Here is a 21,331-nt window from a genome sequence, read left to right on the forward strand (position 1 = left end):
CAGAGGACTCCACTTGAGTCTGCATAAAGTAAACAGTAAAAGTAAAGGCCTTATGTAAAACACTTGACGAAATAGTGTGGGTGTCTGTTTGAGGTGATTATTAACACAGCACAGAGTCGGACCGGGGTTAACAGGAGATGGAAATAGATATTAGTCTATCTAATCTGCTTGGAGCACCAGGTGAATGGTATGTAATTGCGCTGTGACAATTAAACTGTCAGATAAACTGTTGATTTGCAATCAGTAGTGTACCTGACAGTTTAATCGTCTTGTGAAACTGTCAGACCCTCTGTGACAGCTGCCACCGTCTAAAATTTCATGCACCATCTCCTCTGGCTAACCTGATCTGAGAAGACTTTAACAAAACATAACATCGTAAAGGCTCTGGGCTGCACAGAGCCTCTTGTACTGTAAGAATGCTCGATTTCAGTTTAAGTGCTTACATCAGGAGAGTATACTGCTCTCTCTGCCTTCCTTCACTGCTTTCTTGAATATGGACCAAATACCTGCTGAGTTTATCTGATCACATCAATGAATCATATCTATGTCCTGAAATTGAGTCAATGCTCCAAACTCTCAGCTGTTTGAATTTATTATCCACAATGGTTGCACCCTCTTTTTCATTTTGTTGTTGTTTGCTGTGATACTTTTGAAAGCTGCTGTTTTGCTAAGCAGACATAACTAATAAAGTGCCATGTCGAGCAGAAGCAGGCTTGAAAACCCCCTCTGGCAATATGGCTCACTAGATTGAACAAGCAGCTCGCGGTGCAGATTATCCATGTCAATGGAACAGAAAATGAGAATCGGGATTTGCAATGTATTTGACAGCATGGAGGTTATGAGCTTCCAGCTGAAGGTAGAGTCTTCGTATTTGACTATCTCTGTTTTACGTTTCATGTGGCCTATCATTTCAAAGGCTCAAAAACTCATCGTAGTCAAAGTTAAGGTGGAATTACTTCAATGTTGATGTTACAAATGAACACCCTTAAAAAAAGATTCACACATGTGAAAAAGAGCCCTGTAAGATTAAAAAAAAAAAAAAACTTCCCTCCAAGAAATCACTGTACAAACAAACCAGATGTTGCTCAACCAGTACTCAAGCAAGGGTGGTGCACTTCAGTGATAGATAAGAGCTCAGGAAAAAACAGTTTGACTGCTTTCGACATTGGACATAATAACTTGGGTGCAACAAGGGTGCAACGTAATGCATTAGCCTTGCAACAGATACAAGAAAACAGTGTGTGGCAGCTTTTAATGTTCAGGTTTCATTTACAATGTGTCGTCTGTGTGTGTGTGTGTGTGTGTGTGTGTGTGTGTGTGTGTGTGTGTGTGTGTGTGTGTGTGTGTGTGTGTGTGTGAAAGCTGCTTAATGTTAGGTGTTCATTTATATGTTGCAACTGCAATGACATTGTTTATTTGTTTTGAACGTAGGGTACTATAGAATTGTAGGTATACTATCAAATCTGCAAAAAAGTGACATTTTATTAGCTACATTATAAACTACCATGAAGTATGATACGGTTTCTGTAAGCAGACATGTGACTGCTTGCAAATATTAAACTGCAAACATCTAGTGTAAAAATCCCAGTCAGATATTTCTGAATGTTGTGTTGTAGACCTACTCGGATATACTGTACATGATGGAGTTGTAATATTGTGTTCAACACGTAAACATACAGCAGGCCTACATGTAGCGAAAGCTCGCGTCTCTCGGACAGCCCTCTGATTGGTCCCCGCTGGTACGAAGGCGGGGCTCGCGGCTGTGGGCATTTCACAAAATCATCCACCACGCCGCTCGGGCTTTCATTGACTACGGATCTGTCGAGTTAACCTGACCTCTCTACGTTTTTTTTTTATTGCTGCACGTATCCACTTGCGTTTTGTTTTTCTTTTAGATTCACTACATGCGTAAAGTGTTTTGTTAATCGTGCAGTCTCGAGGTGCGCGGACGAGCTCCTCTCGGTGAACTTTTTTGTTGTGTTTTTTTTTTTTTTTTTGCACAACCTACCTGAGTTGCGTTTCCTCTTCTGCACGCCTCCACTCCTCTCCACCATGGATTTGATCTGGATTGTGGGCTTCGTCGTGAGCGTCTGCGCCTGGTTTGCTTCAGCGGAGCGGCACAGCGTCTACTGGAACAGCACTAACCCCAAGTAAGTATCTCTTTTCCTTTGGGTTTTCCACATGCTCATGCAGCGCTGTTGAACCCACCTTTGCGCTCACTTATTTTATTTGCCAACGCAAACAAACAGATTGGTTTGGCATCTTGGACATAAAATAACGTTAAACCTATGTCTCAGTGCAGATTACATCAGTGTGATCCACACTCAGATGCTTTTGAATAGTTGCAACTCATGCATATTCAGTGAGCTACTTGTGATGAATCTGTGATGGAGGACAACTGGCTGCTGTTGTCATGATAATGTAGGACAGTTGGGAGTCTCTCTCCCTCCCCCTCCCTCCCTTTCAGGATTCAGACCTGTTATTACGGTGCTGTTTACCTGTAATACTTTGTCTAACCTGTTGAGATTTAATCCGTTTCGCAATCTGTGTACCTGTGCTGCGGGATTAGTTACACCATCTATTTATCTTTGTGAAGTGACAGAGTAAACAGCTCGTACCTCTGAGGGAGAATGGCTCCTTTTTTAAATGGGTGAGCGTGTTTCACGAACAGAGATTTTTTTCTTTATTTCAGGACTTTATTAAACTATGATCTATGAACACTAAAATACATTTCCTTATTTGGACTCTTTATGCACACATGTTTATGAGTTTATTCATTGTATGGAAGGAAGCAACTGTGTATCATTTTGATAACACAATTAAAAAGTGAGTGAATTCTTCTTCTGTTTGATGCTGTTGTATCTTCATCCAACGAGCTGAAATCCTATAGGGGAGGGTTTTTTTCCTTTCAAGGGGTTATATTTTTTTTGTTTGTTTTTTTTCCTGGTCTGACTCACAGCACAACGTGTTGAAATATCATATCCTCCCCCATCTGATGGAGAGTCCTAACCTTCTGTGTGGAGTGGGAGGTTGCGGTGTCTCCTAAATCAAGAGATATCACATGGGGTTTACGCGGCTGTCAGGGAGACATAGGGGTGTTCATATTTCAGGTGGTAAGACGAGTAATAATGGTGTGTGACAGAGACGGAGGAGGTAACTTGAGGCCTGCCCAGTAGGTCACGCTGTGGGGGAGAGAGATGGATTGCTCAGGGGAGGAGAAATTGGAGCTCAAATTGTCGGGGTTAGGGGCCATTCAGAATAAGTGGGGGTCAATTAGAATTATGTTTGATGGTGGCCGGGTGTACGGGGAGAGTTAAGTTTACACGCCACAAACAAACTTCTACATGCACCCACATACAAACACACCCACTCGGGACGGGCAAGCACTAACAGGGACTCCTGGCATACAATCCCAAACCAGGACACTCAATCACACCAACTGACAACACCATCTAAATCAATCAGTGTTTGGGCTCTCTCTCGCTCTCTTTCCCTCTCTCCAAGAACACATGTCTTGTCTTGGTTGCAAACAAGCATATATTCAATAATTCTCCCACAAGCTTACATTCAACCGCTGTTATCCTCCTGATCTCCCCTGTGGTTGAAACTACAGCATTCACTGTTGTCGGAAAGGTCACAATTACAGCGTCAAAAGCACTGAAAATCAGAATCAAGTCCCAGATGGAAAGGCGTTTTGTTGTTTTCCCCCCGCTGTGGAACGACAGTGATCGTGTGTGTGTGTGTGTGTGTGTGTGTGTGTGTGTGTGTGTGTGTGTGTGTGTGTGTGTGTGTGTGTGTGTGTGTGTGTGTGTGTGTGTGTGTGTGTGTGTTTGTGTGTGTATACTAGTAATCCGTCCTTTTGCACTTGCTATTTTTTCTCCGGATCACTGTGCTACATCTCCCCCTTCGGCTACTCTTAATCCTGTATTCGCGGAAAAAGCATCGAGCCTCTGAGATGTTTTCATTTGGTGCTTTTCATCATTCCCAGCAATCTGCTCTCCCCTTTGACCCGTCACTTGATAGAGCGTTTTGACGTCCATCTTTTCTCTCATGAGATGTGTTTTCCCTTCTTTCTTTTTCTCTTTTTATTGTTCCACCTTGTTGGTTAGAAAGCTGTCGTTAATTAAATTGATCTCAGATTGATCGCTGGGGGGCATGTGGTGCAGGCTCATTTCCTTTTTCTCCGTGGGTTTGTTGAGGGATTTAGCAACACACACTCACACACACATGGGTCTATACATGCACTAGTGTGTGTATGTGTGTGTCTGACTTCCAAGGTCATCCCTGCCTGTACTTTAACGACCACTTTGTTCCAGCTGGAGTGAACTCCATTCCTGACTGCGTGTCTTTCAGCACTCTCTGACCTTTTTACTTGTTAGCATATTTGTAACCTTTTGTGTGTGATTAGCAACAGCTTAATCACCAGCACCGGATCATTCCCAGAAAGAGGCTCACCAGTGTGCCCAGTCAGTTCGGGCCCCTGCATGCCAGTGTGTGTACGTGTCTCTTGTAAAGGGAGTGTCTGTGCAGAAGCCTGTGTGTTTGTGAGCACTCACAACATCACCAGATTTGTGTGACTCACACACTCTTATACACATTAACCTCAGTCATCCACTCACACACATGTGCCACACAGTTGTGATTGATGTTAACATCGTCCCAGGAGCCCTCTGGACTCCAATAATCTGCTCCTTTCCCCTCTTTTCCCTGCTGACAGAGCATGAGTAGACCCCCCCCCCCCCCACACACACACACACACACACCTCCTCCTCCTCCTCTGCTTTGTACCTGTCTCTCCCTCTCTCCAGCACCTCCCTCCCCCTCTTCTTGGCCAGGTTCCCTTTTCAACTTGGTTCTGTGGTCTCCAGTCCTGTGAGTCTGTTAACCGTTTCGTGGCTCTCTCGTGCACATGTTTATTTTGACATCATCCTCATCATAATGACACATTTTTCAGCTAATCTGTTCTGACTCTGAAGTCTTGGTGTTGCTATGCCTTTCTAACCTTTTTGTATTTAGTTAAAATGGCAAAATACGCTTTAAAATTGTATTTTGCAGACCATCGCTGGTTTAATTCCTTTAATTGAATATGCTTGTTATTCAAGGAGTTATTCAAGGTGTGTTTCATCCATGTGAATGTTTTTTTTTGTGTGGCATTTAGCCAGTCCATAAGGGTGTTTTGTGATGCTTCCCATACAAATTGGGGAACGGTCTTAACGGTGAGCCACAGAAAGAGAATAGTAACTGGTGTGACCGATCGGGGGTCAGAGTTCGCTATGTGATGAAGTGGCACAGCCTCTATCAATCTGTCAGTCATTCTGTCACGGCGGTGGTCCCTGAATACTGGCTGCCACTCAGGCCGGCCCCTCTTCACACGGCCGTGGCTCTGCCTCTGGGAAACTCTCATTCTTTTCCCCCCTCCTGTCTTTTCGGTCCCCTTCGCTCCTTCAACCAGCTTTTATCTCAACTTTACAAGCTGTCCCTTTTCAGTCGTTTATTTCCTCACCTCCAACTCTGTCTCTGGGAGAAGGGGGGGAAGGAGGGGAGCATGCTAAGAGGTGTGGAATTTTTTTTATCGTTCTTGGCATCCATGGCGATCCGACACAAGGCACTTTGCCCTTTCCTTCACACACCCCCCCTCCCATCAGCCCTCTTTCTTAAAGCTTCCTTCTTCTACCTCACTATGAAAAGCCACTCTAGTCTTCCCAGCAAACGGGTTTATTCTTTTACTCTTTTTTTTCTTTATTCACTTGTCTGTCCGGATGTGCTTCTCCCCTCTTGAGTGTCTTGCTGAAGTGGTGGATATGGAAGTGGTAGAGCCAGTCTGAGAACTCAAACCGTGAAAGGACAGGACTTTAAATAAAGAAGAAAAACAAAGGTGTAGGAGTAGGTTAACGTGTTTGACTTCTGTGCATGTGAGCGCGTACATGTTTGAGAGATGAAAGATAAGATTTGGTAGTGAGCGGGTGTGATTACATGGAAGCAATAGATAAGGGATTTCTGCCATTTCCAAGTATTCTGAACCAAAGCTAGTTTCCTTGAAAAACATCTCCTTTTCCCACTTCACTTCCTAATCCAGCCTTCGCTCCAAACGCCCCACCCCTTCTCTTCAGTAAATTCCTACGTCTATCCCCATCTTTTACTCTCATTGTCTGTCCCCTCCCACCACCCATAATCTGACCTTGTAATCTGTCTGGTGAATTCAATCTGGGGAAAATACTCAGAGATTGTCAAACCGATGGTAATCGCCTCTTATGGGCTCAATGCTCATTGACGTGTGTTGACGTTCCCTATCTTTACAGTCTGTAATCGTCTGTAAGAAGACTTTACCCCATTGACCACATTTCCAAGAGCCCCCCCCCCCCCCCCCCCCCCCCCCCCAAAAAAAAGATGATTTTCATCCTGTTCAATATTCCCACTTGTTGTTGCCAATGTCAATAGCTTGTTTTATTGACTGCACCAGATAGAGAATTGGGCCAAAGGTTTTACCTTCCTGCAGGCGTGCTGTCTGTGTGTTTCCCTGTGAAGTGCTGCACTTCCTGGCTACGTCTTTTCCCGGGAAAACAGCGTATCCTGTCTGCACAATAAACAATACAGTTCTCACACCAGCACACGCAAGACTTTAAAGGTCTGGACTCTGGGAGTTGCTTGAATTTCCCAGGCTTTTTTGTGGGATGAGTATGTTTGACCAAAGAGAATAAGTATATTAGTTTGATTGATTGTTACCATGAGGGTATGTGCTCAACTGTTGAGCCGTGAAGATGATTTGGGATCCGCCTCCCCGCCTGCGCTGCTGTCAAATCCCTGCGTCTCTATTTTGGATTCTCTTCTGATCAAAGTCAGCCCAGTCAACCCCGCCAGTGTTTCTCTGCCCCATGCCCATCCTTGTGCCTCTTCCTTATCTTCGCAGCAGACTTCCCCTGCTCCTCCTCTTCTCAACCCACACAAAAATCACAGAGGATGAAAAAAACATTAATACGTAGATTTATGAGTGGAGCCTGTACTTTTTTTCTCAAAGTGTGTGTGTGTGTGTGTGTGTGTGTGTGAGGCAGAGATAAAGAGCGTGTGTGTCCTCCTCCAGACTTGTTTGTCAAGTCTTGGTGACACTCAATGCACCGACAGGGTATGTGTGTTTGGATGAAGAATAATTAGTCAGCAGGAGTCAGATATTATCTCTGAAAATGAAGCATTGTGTTTGTTTTGTTGTGTAAATAAGGCTCATTGTGTAAAACTTTTGTTTTTCTCTGGCCTTTTTTCTCCTGTTTGTTGGATGTCTGGGTTCAGTGTGTGAACATGTCCACACAGCAAATACTGCCACCCCCTAGAGGTCAGTTGTATTATTACCATTGTAGCTATAAGCTGCTGCTCCTCCTCCTACTACTACTACTACTACTACTACTACTACTACTACTAGTACTGCATTAAAAATAACTGTGGGTTGAGCTCACATTGTTTCCCCGTGGAATTCATTAAGCCACCGGCTCAGAAAAAAGAACATGAGCATGAACGTTTTGCCTTGTGGAAATCAATCCAGAAAAATCAATTTTCTTGTACAGATATTGGCCTCCTGAGAAATGTTATGTCGGTCGTGACCTTTGTGTTCTGGCCCTTTATAAGATACAAATGGCTCAGGGTTAGCGTGAGACAGTTGGAAAGAGCATATGTATTCATCTAAGCCTTCTTAGGGCGGTGGAATCAGCCAATTATTTCTCTGCTGGACTTAAAGCTTTGTCACTTTGCTGGGTGGCAAAAAGGAGCTTGGCAAGTTCAGCCGGGAACACCGGTGGAATGACCAATGATCCAGACGGACAAAGGTTGAATGATGGACGGGAGAAAGCTGATTGAGATGGATGACTAAAAGTCAAATGGTGCAAAGAATGAGGGTTTGAATATTATGTTTAAAAAGGAGGAGTCACATGAGTAGAACCATATTCGTTTCTATGACGACCCCAGCGTACCCACGCGGCATTGTGCTCTGCGAACGGCAGGTCAGGAAGTTGCATATTTGGAATACCATCTTTGTGATTGGTTCAGCAAGTCTGGGGTTGGGGGGGAGGGACAGAGTTGACATGAGGATCTGGTTTGCTTATTGAGTGATGAAAGACGGACAGAGAGTGGGAGGGGACGGCTGACATTGATGGATGAATAGATAGACGGATGAAACAGAAAGAGTTTGAGCAATAACGTTAAACCCTCCCGCTTAACTTAACTCATGATGCACCTCCGAAAGGCTTTCACCTCTCTCTGAAGTGCCACCTCCCTCGTGGAGTCACGTAGCTTCAGATATATCTTGAAAGAAATGGCTCCCTTGTGTCCAGTGTCTTTCATTACTCTGTTAACACATCTCACTTTCCCCTCTGCAACCAGGGACACACACACGCACGCACACGCACGCACGCGCACACACAGTCACTGTGTGTCTTCTGAACTCCAAAACTCCAGTGTAGAGGAATAATACCCCTCCTCTGTGTGAGAACAATAGTAGTGGGACAGAAAAAAAGCCCTACCCTGCCTATCTCAACTCGTACTCTGTCCCCAGCCCCTCTGCCGTGGCTCTGGGCCTCGCTGTCCACTCTAAGCCCTCGTATTAAACAGGGTCTGGTGCTGATGAATGGACCAGAGCTCAGCCTCTGCTCCACCATATAATCCAGGATTGGATGAGCCGATTAGGTGGTCCCCACATTCCGGTTCACTCATCTGTGACGCAGGCCAGTCACCTTTTGGGTCACATTACTGTCATGCACAAAAACCCGGGAGGAAAATAATCATGTTTATGTGGTTTGGGTGACCGCACAGGTCAAGTAGACCAGAGCTCCTGTTTTTAGACGTGGCCTTTATGGACCTTTTTAAAGTAGTCCTGCATCGATCTTTAAAGTGTGCGATTCCCATCTGAGCAGACGTCGCTAGAATTTTAAATTGCACAAGGCCCCTCCGGTGCTGACTTGGAGATTGTCTGACCTTTGATCCACATTGCGGCCTCTTCGCCTCAGAGGTCCAGCATTCCACAGGGCGATAGAGTGCAGAGATGAGAGGGTGATGGATGGGTGAGAGGAGGGGGTAGAGGTGGAGAAGAAAGCAAAACGCTGGCCAGAGAGATTAAAGAAGAGAGATTAGACTTCTGCTGCTGAAGAGGCTCCAATAAATCAGAAATTCCTTCTTCGGAAAGGAGGAAGAGCAGCCGGGAACAACCTGTAGTCTATTTTTTGCCCGATTGTACATACACATTTACACATTCCCTCACTGCTATCATCGCTGTCCGTTATTGGCATTTATCATCCACCATATCCCGACTGAAACACACTCCCAGATTCCTCCAGAGCTCTTCAGACGCAACACACACGCATATAGTCCAACACAAACAATCACACATTTCAAAGTCTCTGGCTGAAATGGACACGCATGCACACGATGCCCACTGCATATCTGCCATTGCTCCACAAATCATCCTTAAGTACAGAATACAACTCTTCCATGCTGTTGCCTCGGCTGAAGCTCCAAGTGGCACTGTCATAAAGAGAAAGCATCTACGGAAGAACAATGGGAATAAATCAAGACAGCCTATTGACAGAGAGAGGGGAACAGTCTGGAGGAGGGAAATGACAAGGGACACACACTGGGGGAGACGGAGCGGGACTTTGTCTGCTAAAGTGAAGGTGGCATGATTTGACTTTGTTAGCTAAACCTTTTCACACAGAGGCCTAAGCTCCCTTTGAAGTGTGTTACTCCGATCAGTTAATTAAGCAGATGATGTGGAACGTTTCAATGCAGAGGCGTTGGAGGGGAACAAAAGGCAGCAGGATAATTAAAACTATTTGCTATTAGTAAAAGGGGCTAGCCAGCCTCCCCGGTGTGCGTATTCAACCACTGTTTTCTCTGCTAAGTGAGGTATTCCATCAGCGCGGGCGCGTTGTGAATAGACACACTGTATGGAATGGTGGCGTTGATAAAGCAACTGTAGCAGTCTCATAGATTCTTACTCTGACTGAAAGAAACTTCAAAAGCCATTTCCCCAAGCCCATGCCTATTCATGCCCTCTGACTCCCCCTCCCCAAACTCTCAGCCTTAAGGGGCTGGGAAGTGGGGAGCGGGAGGGCATAATTACCCCCCTCCGGGGCAACTTTAATACCCTTTTTGTGTTTTAATTGCACCCCCCTTCGACCCCCTTTTGATGAACACATTGGGAGCATACCACAACTGGTTTGTTATCCGGGCTCTGCGTGAGGGGGGGGATTGGCTTTAGGGAGTTTGTTTGTGTGTGTTTTCTGTGTTTGCAGCGGGATGATAACTCTGTCAGGCAAAAGCAGACAACAGTGTTTGTTCAATAGTGTTATCGATTCGACTGGAATTGAAAGTGGCAGGGGGAAAAAACACTTTAGCGCCAATCTGGTAAACAGAGCGTGGCGGGCAAACTGCAGATAAGCACAAAGCTGTCTGGACCATGGCAAAATGATAATTATTGCCCCCCCACCACCAAAAGTTGGCAGGGGCACACTATTATCAGCACAGTTGGATGGAAGTTTCATCAGTATACTAAAAAAGGTGCTTGTTTTCTAATGTGCCTGTGTTGCTGTTATAATGGTGTTGCCGGCTAATCTGGTCATCAGCATTGAGGGAATGCAGTCAGGCGGGGAGAGGTAAAGGGGTGGTGGTGGGGGAGGGAGGGAGGCAGAGGGGGAGCAGGAGTCAGGACCCGGTGTTTGGAGCCACAGCGTCTGTCCTTTTTACCAGGCGGCACCAGAGAGACCACTGGCCAAAAACAACAACAGCAGCTAACGAGCGGCGGGAGCCTTTGCACTTTGATCGTTCGTCACACATATGGACCTTGTCACACAAACACAAAATCCCCAAATGCTGCTTGTTACATTTAGGTGTTTTATGAGAAAATGACAGAATTCTCAAAGAAAAACCTCCTCCAGTGGTGAGGTCTTTTTTCTGTGCTAAAGGTGTCCGATTGGCTCCCTGTAGGCTTTTGGGAACTCTTAACTCTTTGAGATCTGCAGATCTGATTAAATAGCAGTCAGAAACTCACACTGGCTGCCTGCCTCTGTCTTTGGGGTCGGTGAAAGCCTCATGAACCAGCCATGTATTCATTGCAAAAGCAACAAAACCCTATATTAGACACACATTCTCCTTGTGTGTTGTGAAAATATTGAAGTCTGACAAATTTCATCCATTCTCAGAGAACCCCTGGTGATCTAGAACAGTAGGAGACAGTAAACTGATATCGCTTTGGAGATTAGTACCGGGGGAGGGGGTGTGTGTGTGTGTGGGTGGGTGTGTGGGTGTGTGGGTGTGTTTTGGTGGGTGCAAATGGTAGGTAGCTACTGCTTTAGGTTGTTGATAGATGGGAATTACTGGGAAGTGTGTGTGAGTTTGTGAGTGTGTGTTGCTAGCGGCCAGCTACTGCTCCAGGCCGGTGATGGATGGCTTTGGCTGAGAAGAGAGCATTAGCTGTGAGCCGCCCCCCTGAGCAGCCACTCAGTCAGGGGGTAGGGGACAAAGCTGAAATACCTTTAATGTCAATTCCCTGGAGATAAACTCATAATATCTCTGATAAAAAAAAAATCCATGAAGGGGAAGTAACCATGGACAGTTGAGATGAGGCCAATTCAAACGGCTGCTAAATTGTTGTTTTTAAGTGTTTCTGTAATCGTTAAATTGTGTTTATGGGGCCATTGGAAGCAGGTTGAAATGCTAAAAAGTTTTCTGCGATTGCTCCTTTGACCTATGTCCAAGGGGAAGGGAGGGAGTTCAGTTTACTTGAGGACCCTCGTAAAGAGGGTGGAGGAGTGACGGGGGGGATGCAGGGGAGGCAGACAGTCTGACTGTGTCTCTGTATTTGTAATGAGAGGGAGTGTGGTGGGAGACGGTTACAGGCCGTCACCAGGCTCATTTTCTACGCGTCCGCCCGTCTCTCTCACCCTAATGAATGGCTTAAAACACATGTGACCTTCATTTGAATCCATATCGCTAGTCGACTCGTGTGTGTGTGTGTGTGTGTGTGTGTGTGTGTGTGTGTGTGTGTGTGTGTGTGTGTGTGTGTGTGTGTGTGTGTGTGTGTGTGTGTGTGTGTGTGTGTGTGTGTGTGTGTGTGTGTGTGTGTGTGTGTGCGCGTGTCAACTCGCCATAATGCATTCTGCCTCTTTATCTGTGTGGGTGTTTTGTGTGTAGCCCTGCAGATGTCGATACTCATCTCCTGTCTTGACGGGCTAACTGACTGCTAATGTTTCTCTGTAAACATCACTCAACTCCCGAGGAACGTGGGATCAATGTGCACTCAGTGCAGCGAGTAGAGGCCGATACGCTGGCCTCGCGTTCCTCCATATTTATGCACATGTTCTCTGCACATCATTCTTCCCCTTATTGCGTTTTCCCTCTTCATTCCACTCCAACACACACATATTTCGTCACTCACAAACACTCTCTCTCTCTTTCTCCTGCTCTATATGTCTCATTCCCAGGCCTCTCAGACTTTTCTCTGATTTCCCTGTTGTACTGTGGCGTGTAGCCGATCAATATATAATCAGAGGTTTTGAGGCTTATATTTATTACCGCTCCGATGCTATAAGCACGGTTATCAGTCTCCTGCCACTTGAATAACCGTCCTCCTCTGCCTCCTCCCTACAGGTTTCTATGGGATGACTACACCGTGGAGGTGAAGCTCAACGACTACCTGGACATTGTCTGCCCCCATTACCCTCAGGGTGAGGTGCCACTGCTGGATGCCGAGCGATACGTGCTCTACATGGTGGAGCGCGAGGACTACGACTCCTGCAAGCCCCAGTCGTACGATCAGATGCGTTGGGAGTGTGGCCATCCGTTTGCTCCTCACGCCCCCGAGAAGTTCTCCGAGAAGTTCCAGCGGTTTACTCCGTTCACTCTGGGAAAAGAGTTTCGTCAGGGAGAAAGCTACTATTATATCTGTGAGTGTCAATATAACTTTCTTTCAGAGTGTTTTCTTTGTTCGTCAATCTTGTATTTTCCAATTTATAATAATATTTTCATTGGTAGTCTGACACAGCACTTCGCAAGGGTTCAATCCGTGTACATCCAACATTTTCCAACAACGTGGAGAAAGTGGAGAACTTTGAAGCCTAGTTATACTTTCCGCAAGGACGGTCGCACAACCAATTTTGTATTATTGTGTATTTATAACATTTTCAAAGCTCCTAATGTTCTCCATTTTCTCCGGCCATCTGCGTAGTTAGAAAATGTTGAACATGAACGGACAGGCGAAAAAGTCGCTAACATCAGCACATTAGCATGCTCTCAATGGAAAAAAAGTGTTTAAGACCAAAGTGCACAAATTCATATTTTGACCAGATGATGACTAAATGAAAAGATAAGTGACCTTCAAAATTATTACAATTCATCTTGAGAGGTAAACCATCCAAAAGTTAAGATTCAACATATGTGAACCATATAGGAAGATTTCATGGCAATCAATCTAATATTTGTTGAGATATTTCAGTCTGGTGTCAGACTGTCCGACTGAAGGAAGTGAGGGCAAACTTCTGCAGTTTAGTTTAGTTCTTCTACTAACCGAGCTCGGTGGCCTGCTCATTTACACTCAACGTGGACATTAACTGGGGTGTTGGCTCAGTTTGCCAAGTTTATACTTCCCCTGCTAGAATGTAACCACAAAGAGCCAGCAGTGTTGTTGCCCTGACCACGGCTGTAATTAGATAAACTGCAGGACAAGACACACTTCGCCTGGTCACAGATGGCCTGCTAAGCTTTGTCCCCTTGTCTCTGTTGCCAAGTGTTTGTGTGTGTGTGTGTGTTGGCGCATGCATGAAGGTGAATTAAGGGGCCAGTGGAGGCTAAGTGCATTAGTTAGAATGTTAACGTCTGTGTTGTTTCTTCCCGGCAGCCAAACCTTTGCACCACCATGGACAGGAGTGCGTTAGGCTCAGGGTGGACGTCGTAGCTGCTGATGGTGAGTTTAACCGCCCTCCCGGCTGTAAGGAGAGCAGCACAGTTCTGATAGTCGTGTTAGGCTTTAGTGAGACCCAAGCAGAGTAATTGATGGCATTTTTGTTTTTCTTTCAGGCTCTCAAGAGGCCAGAGTGGCTAAAGGAGGCACAAGTGGGGCCGGAGCCGGAGCCGGAGCCGGAGCCGGGGGTGGGGTTCACAACCCGTCCAATAGACTGCCTGCAGGTATGTTTACCAACCCTGCGTCCTTTCTAATTATCCCTGATCTTAAAACAGTCCAGGCACATTCAGTATTACGTCTGGGTATAAATATGTGATGCTAATGTGACTTCTTTATCTCCCATCCTCAAGCAGATGACCCAGTGGTGATTCTGCCAGACGTCCAGAAGAGTGTACGGTCAAACTCTGTGGCGGCGGCTGCATCCCTCTCAATTCTCTCACTACTGGTCCCATCTTCATTACTGCTATTGTTGCACTGAGAGTACACGAAAGGACTGCTGTCAGCAGACTTTCTTTTCAGGGACTACAATGAAGACAGTCTGTGGGGATGAGACCACTGACTCAAAAAGACAGTTTTCCCTGCCCAGTGCTGGCCACCGGGAGAGGCTTTTGAAGCTTGTAAAGTGCAGATGGACTCGCTCGCCCTGAACGTGCTGAGTAGCTCCTGAGCATTTGAGACGAAGTATGTGTGCTTCGTCTTATTTTTCAAAAGTTTTTTTTCCTTGGAAAGACCAAGCTCTCCTTAATTTGTATTTTTTTAGGGCTCTCTCCAAAAAAACCCCATAAACTTGTTTGGAGGACAACCCTAGAAGACAATATGAAGAAGATAAAGAGGGACCTAAAGTGGCCGAAGAACAATCGGGAGCAAAGACACCAACTCTGTTTGAATTCTATAAATTTAGATGGGATGAATCCACATTCTGTGGAAAAGTAATCTCTCACCTGTTTGAGCCAAAGATCAGTCATCTCTCCAACTTGTACACTATTCCACCGTTGTGTATTGTGTATTACTTGTTGTATTGTCATCGTAATGGTATCGAGTGGCATTTGGTGTCCCAAGTGATTACTTTCTCTAAATGTAGCATTGACAGACTTGGAGGGGCCGTTCTCATGACTACCAATCCTCTGCGAACTCGACCATGTGCTTATATACTGTAGCACTACCACTGCACAGTACAGACACAACAACATACACCCCATTACAGTGTTACACACACACACACACACACACACACACACACACATACATTGACATCAGATGACATGAGACATGAAAACACACAACATCGAACTGTGTTTCGTGTACATTCTGTGAAGATAATTTATATCATTTGCAGCTGAGAAGTTTTACTGTATATACCATGTGCTCACGAAGACAAATGTTTACTGTTGGCTACGGGAGAGCTTCTCTCAAACGTGTGAGTTTGAAGTGAGAGTAAGAAAAAAGGGAGCGATTGATTGGAAGAGTGACAAGACAAAATGTTTTTCTGCCAAAAGCGAACACTGAGATGTTGTGTGTTGTGGAGAGGCTGGACTTCTCTGTTTGTTGGATCTTGCCTCTGTATTGGTTAAGCTGTCTGACATGGAGTGCTGGTATCTTTTTATTACTACAGGACACAACCCTGTGTATCATGGTGCTTTGGTCTCATGTTTTCAACACAAAGTTCAGTTATTTCAACCTAATAATTCCCACAGTTTAGGACGATTTGGAAACATTATAGTCACCAGTTCACAAGAGATGAGACACGGCATCAAACCAAGTTGCCCAGACCTGACAGGCTGGCTTGACCAACAAAGCACAATGGTGTATGACTACCATTGAAGTCAGTCTTTTTTTTTATCTGAATTCTTGTTACCTAATTTTGTACATGTGTAAGTAAGAAAAGTGTATATATGTATATATTTATATATATATATATATATAGAAGATTATATAAAAAATGTTTGATAAATATGCTAAATGTGAAAATTTCATGTGAAATAAAAAAAAGATATTTTTGGGAAACCCGAACTGCTTTGTTGTGTTTATTTTTTAGCCACCTTTGCATCAAGGTAGTCATCTCTCCAACTTGTACACTATTTATTTGGTAATATTGGTCTGTTTTTAAGCCTTTTTGTGCTTTTTAAGTGAAATATGCTTGATGGACTGCTATTATGTTTGGTTCAGACATTCATATCCACCTCAGGATGAATTGTAATAACTCTGATTATGCCTTGATTTAACATCTAGCTCCATCATCAGGTCAAAATGTAAATTTGTCTAGTACTAACTAGCAAATGTAAGCAAGCTAAGATGTGGAACATGGTAAACCTCTAAACTGCTAAACATCAGCATGTTAAAACTGCCATTGTAAATATGTTGACACGGTGGCATTGACTTAATGCTACACCAAAGTATAGCCGTAACAGGTAAAAGGACTAGGAGTCTTGTATGCACATGATTTAATTATCTACCCTTAGAAAAAATGATCCAGTTTCCCCAGCATCATCTTAAATTAAAGATCACACTTCCCTCTTGAAGTAAGGAATTTTGATGCTGAAAAGCTTTCAGGAAACCCAGCCCATTTCTACTTATGATTACACTCGAAAGATATCCACAGAAGGAGCCAATAGCTCAGATAATGAATCACACACACGCCAATGTGACAGGAGGTGAATATAATCATGGCCAAGGTGGCTGGAGACCAGCTACAACAGAGAGATAAAGGCAAAACGATAAGACTATCATTACCGTTGAGGTTGCCTTTAGCCATGAAGACTAAGCACACAGGTGTGATCCCTCTACTGTCTTTATCTCAACCTTCTGTCGAGCCTCCACCCTGAGCTACAACACCCCCATCCCAACATACATGCACACCCACAGCTCCTCTTTTCTCCAGCCGTGATACTTTGCTCGTGTACAAGTTGCATGACAAGCGATTGTTCCCCTCTCTCCTCTTGTGTCTCCTTTCCCAGGGGAGCTTTACGGCCGTGACAGTGAAAACAGCTGTTGCACCAAAAAACTGGTGCCCCTGCCTGACAACTCCCCGATGTTTTCAAAAGGATGGTCATAAATTAAGGCCGGCGGACAGGCCCCTTAACCCCGAGAAGAGGCTCCACTGAGTGGTAGCTCGTCAAGAGCAGACAATTCTTTTTATTTACTTGCTCGTTCTTCGTACCAGCTTGAGTAAATGTGAACAGCAAGTGTGAAACCTTTAACGCTGTAGTAAATGTTAAGGGCAGTCAGCAGATAACCGGAACAAACGTGGAGCGCAGAAAACCTCCTGAGGGCAACGTTTTCACAGGCCGGAAAGAAGAAAAATCTCCATATGATGTTCACATAAGATTTAAAAGCCCAAATTCATAGATCAGACGCATTGCAAGCGGTAGCAAGGAGAGCATGAATCAAAATCTCTGAATATTGGGAATATGATCAAAGAATATGCTTTGAGTATAGTACTGTGTACTTAGTTTAATGTATATTAAACCAAGCCTCCCTTTTTGCCTCTCATGTATTACCATTACATTATATTCATGCATAGAAGAGCTGTTCAGAAAGTATTTCTAGAATCCTCAAAGACTCTTTCAATCATCTTAATGAAAAGGAAATTACACCGGCAGCATCATGGAAAATATTGTTCTGTCATTGCTCTAGCTGTTGTTATATTTCCAATTCAGGTAGCCAGAAATGACTTATCTCTTTGCTTTCTTCTCCCTTTGTACAATAAAAGAAAAACATAAACATGTTTTGCATTAAAGTATACAATGATACAGTGTAACATCAATATTAAGAAATATAACTGTGATTATTTCACTCTGTACAATTTGAGCATGGTGTTAAAGTATATAATTTCCAGCTGCCTTTGACTGGATTTATTAGCAGAAATGGAATGTAATATTCATAACTATGTTTTCACAAGTGTATCAACACCTGAAACTAGGAATCGTTGTGTTTTTGTCAGCTAACAATGAGCAACTTATATCTACATAGGGGTCCTCTCCATGGAGTCAGCCGTGTTGTTTCTACAGTAGCCCAGAACGGACAAACCAAACACTGGCTCTAGAGAGGGCCTTTTGCGTTTTTACGGCACCTGAAGGCCACCGTAGTTCTCCAATATGCTTGTGAAATTGCAGTAAAATGTGAGCCGCAGAGCGCAAAACCGTGGTACTGGCAGCTGCCATCGGACTTCTGTTGCTCCTGAAGTAGTGTCAATATGGTATGGATGGCCTCTGAGCGAGCCGAACGATGTTACCACAGTTTTGCACTTGGAAAGGGAATAGTGAGCGGAGGGGTATTCAGTTGGTTGCAATCTGCAAGCTCACCACTAGATCCTAAACACTGTCACAAGCTCCACCACCTCTTAGTTTGTTGTGATTTGCTTCTGCTCTATCACTAACTCTCCTGTAATTTCAGGTCTTGCCACTTTCTCAGACCATGCCATCAACTCCTTTCCCTCACTTGGTCTTCCTCACCTGCAGCTCGTTCTGTCATTAATCCCTCAGAATTTAAACCAGTCCACTTCCACCTGGTCAGATTGTCTTGCGGGTGTCTTCCAATCTCTCCAGCATTTCCTGGACCATTTAATTTGATCTGCCTGTTCTGACCCTACATTCCCGTTTCTTGGACCTTGGATTTTCCTCTTGGCTCTTTTGGATCTGTTAGCCTGAGAGACTGATCTTCTGATTTTGACCTTTCCTGAACTGATGGTAAGCTGAACTTTCCTTGCAACTCAGACTGTTTCATTGTCTTGCTTTTGGGTTCTAGTCTGCAAGTACCAGTGATCGTTACAAACAATGTCCCTTAATAAACAGCAGGCCAACTTGAGAAACGAGTAAAAAACAAAAGTTTTATCGTGCAGCAGACGCTGTCTTTCAGAGCTGTATTTAACATTGTGAACATTAATATAGCAGCAAACAACTATGTTCTATGTAAAGATATAGTGGAGTAATGTCTACCTGAGCAGAGAATTAAGTTGTTCTCCCTCTGTGTGTATTGTTAGGGCATGTGAGCGTAACATCCACTGGATGGATTGGTGCCAAATTCATGGTCACCAGAAGATAAATTCTATGACTCTTCTTCTAGGGCTACTGTGAGTTTGACATTAGTGTTTTTGAGTGGAATGTGTTGGGTGCATTGCTATGAAATTTTGTGCAGACATTCATACACTCCTGAGGATGAATTGCAATAAATGTGACCAATATTTTGGTAAAACCAAATCCCTCCACAACTTATGATGTTCATTAAGATTGTGTACATGGTAAACATACCTGCTAAACATCAGCATGTTATTAAATGTTTGTATGCGGATGTTAGCATTTAGTGAAAAGCACTACTGTGCCTAAATAAAGCCTCACATAGCCGCTAGACTGGCTGTCAATTCGTAGTCTTGATCAAAGACCACAGTATCAAAGTTTCTGTAGAAGGAATGCTTTGCCATGGGACTTGAATATAATAACAAAACATGAGCGGCACAAATTGGGGCTGTATAAAATTAAACATTTCCCACCAAGCAGACAAACAAGGCTTTTATCAATTTATTGCACATCAGCGTTTAATCGAGCGAGAGCTGCGCCAACATTATGTGTAACTAAATAGTGTGAGGAGGCGCAGCAAGAAAATTCATAATTCAGAGTTTATGTTTGGCATGACCAGCTGGTCTATCTCTGCATCTCTGGACTGGTTCATGCCTCACTATCAGCAGGACACATGATCAATGAGCCACAGGACAAGGCGCTCAAAAGACTTCCTTACCTGACCTCTGAGGTTATGAAGTCTTTTGAGTGTCGACCCACTCCTGGACCCCCTGCAGTTTGCCTACAGAGCCAACAGGTCTGAAGGCGATGCAGTCAACATGGCCCTTCACTTCATCCTCCAGCATCTGGACTCCTCAGGACCCTACGCCAGAATGCTGTTTGTAGACTTCAGCTCTGCCTGCAATACCATCATCCCGTCTCTGCTGCAGGACAAGCTCTCTCAGCTGCAGGTTAACCCGACTCCACCTGCAAGTGGATCAGGATCAGGTGAGGTGTGGATGAGGGTTTAGAGCTGTCCCACTGTCAAATCGTCGAGTGTTTGAGGGCTCTCTCGCAGACATTTTCAGCCCTTTATGAACCCTTTTTGTAAGTCAGCATGAGATGCAGACTTTTCCCAAGGAAATTACCCTCAATTCATTGCAGTGGGACGTTAAACACGGGGTAACCAGTGGAAGCATGGAGACGTAAAAAAAAAGGCAAACAAAGAGGATGGCCTGTCATATTAAATTTACACAGAAACATTACGGATTAAAGATGGAACAAAAAAAACTGAAACGGAAATCAGAGTATATGTATTTATTTATTCATTAAATATTTAATTTTGGCATTTAAGCTGTTTTGACAAAAACAAGTAAATAGATTATCTAAAATTACCTCTCATCTTGTGAGGAAAGAGCCTGGAAGACGTTCAAATCAGGGAGTATAAAATAAATACACACAATTGTACATCATATTTTTTTACGTTGTCATGGTAATGTGATATGTTGCAGCAAAGTGCTGTCCGTATTTACACCATTTCAAGCCCTCACAGTCTCTCATACTCAACCATGGCTTTAGGGGGCACATTGGGATTGAGCCAGTCTCTCTGACCATCAGCACCGGTTCCCCCCAAGGCTGCGTTCTTTCCCCTCTGCTCTTCTCCCTGTACACCAACAGCTGCACCTCCAGTCCATCAAGCTCCTGAAGTTCGCGGATGACACCGCCCTCATTAGACTCATCTCTGGTGGGGATGAATCCGCCTACAGGTGGGAGGTTGACCATCTGGTGAACTGCTGCGGACTTAACAATTCTAAAGACAGCGGAGATGGTTGTGGATTTCCAGAAGAACGCAGCCCCACCTGCTCCCATCACCCTGTGTGACTCCCCTGTCGACGCTGTGGAGTCCTTCCGCTTCCTGGGCTCCACCATAACCCAGTGGGCGCTTAACATCAGCTCCATCACATAGAAGAATCAGCAGAGGATTTACTTCCTGAGGCAGCTGAAGAAGTTCAACCTGCCAAAGACAATGACTTCAACACTGCCATCATTGAGTCCATCCTCTGCTCCTTCATCACCGTCTGGTATGCTGCAGCCACTGCCAAGGACAAGGGCAGACTGCAACATATCATTCACCCTGCTGAGAAGGTGATTGGCTGCAACCACAACTTGTTCGCCTCAAGGACCCTGAAGCGGGCAAGAAAGATTGTAGCCATCCGCTCTCACCCTGGACACAAACTGTTTGAGTCACATCCCTCTGGAAGGAGGCTGAGGTCCATCAGGACCAAGACCTCGTGCCACAAAAACAGTTTTTTTCCCATTTGCAGTTTGGTTCATCAATAAAGCCTGGGACCCCCACTGACTCATACATTTAAATCTCCAGGGCAATTTCTTACAGTTACACACCCAT

At 44.6% G+C, this 21,331-nt stretch overlaps 1 protein-coding gene across 2 annotated transcripts; it reads left to right on the top strand.

Moving 5' to 3' along the window:
• The first annotated feature begins 1,826 nt into the window (after window positions 1-1,826).
• Window positions 1,827-15,927, top strand: LOC137872763 (ephrin-A1-like). Of its 2 annotated transcripts, none has more exons than XM_068711179.1 (5): window positions 1,827-2,150; window positions 12,625-12,920; window positions 13,871-13,936; window positions 14,050-14,157; window positions 14,284-15,927. In XM_068711179.1, exons 1-5 carry the CDS (start codon window positions 2,053-2,055, stop codon window positions 14,409-14,411), a joined length of 696 nt encoding a protein of 231 aa, XP_068567280.1. In that variant the 5' UTR covers window positions 1,827-2,052; the 3' UTR covers window positions 14,412-15,927. The 2 variants fall into 2 exon arrangements, with proteins under 2 accessions (XP_068567280.1, XP_068567281.1); XM_068711180.1 differs by having other exon boundaries at window positions 14,287-15,927.
• The last annotated feature ends 5,404 nt before the right edge of the window (window positions 15,928-21,331 follow it).

This window comes from Cebidichthys violaceus, unplaced genomic scaffold (assembly GCF_023349555.1).
Source record: "Cebidichthys violaceus isolate CVI_PGR_0920_01 unplaced genomic scaffold, fCebVio1.0.p SCAF_16, whole genome shotgun sequence".
Taxonomy (NCBI): Eukaryota; Metazoa; Chordata; class Actinopteri; order Perciformes; family Stichaeidae; genus Cebidichthys; species Cebidichthys violaceus.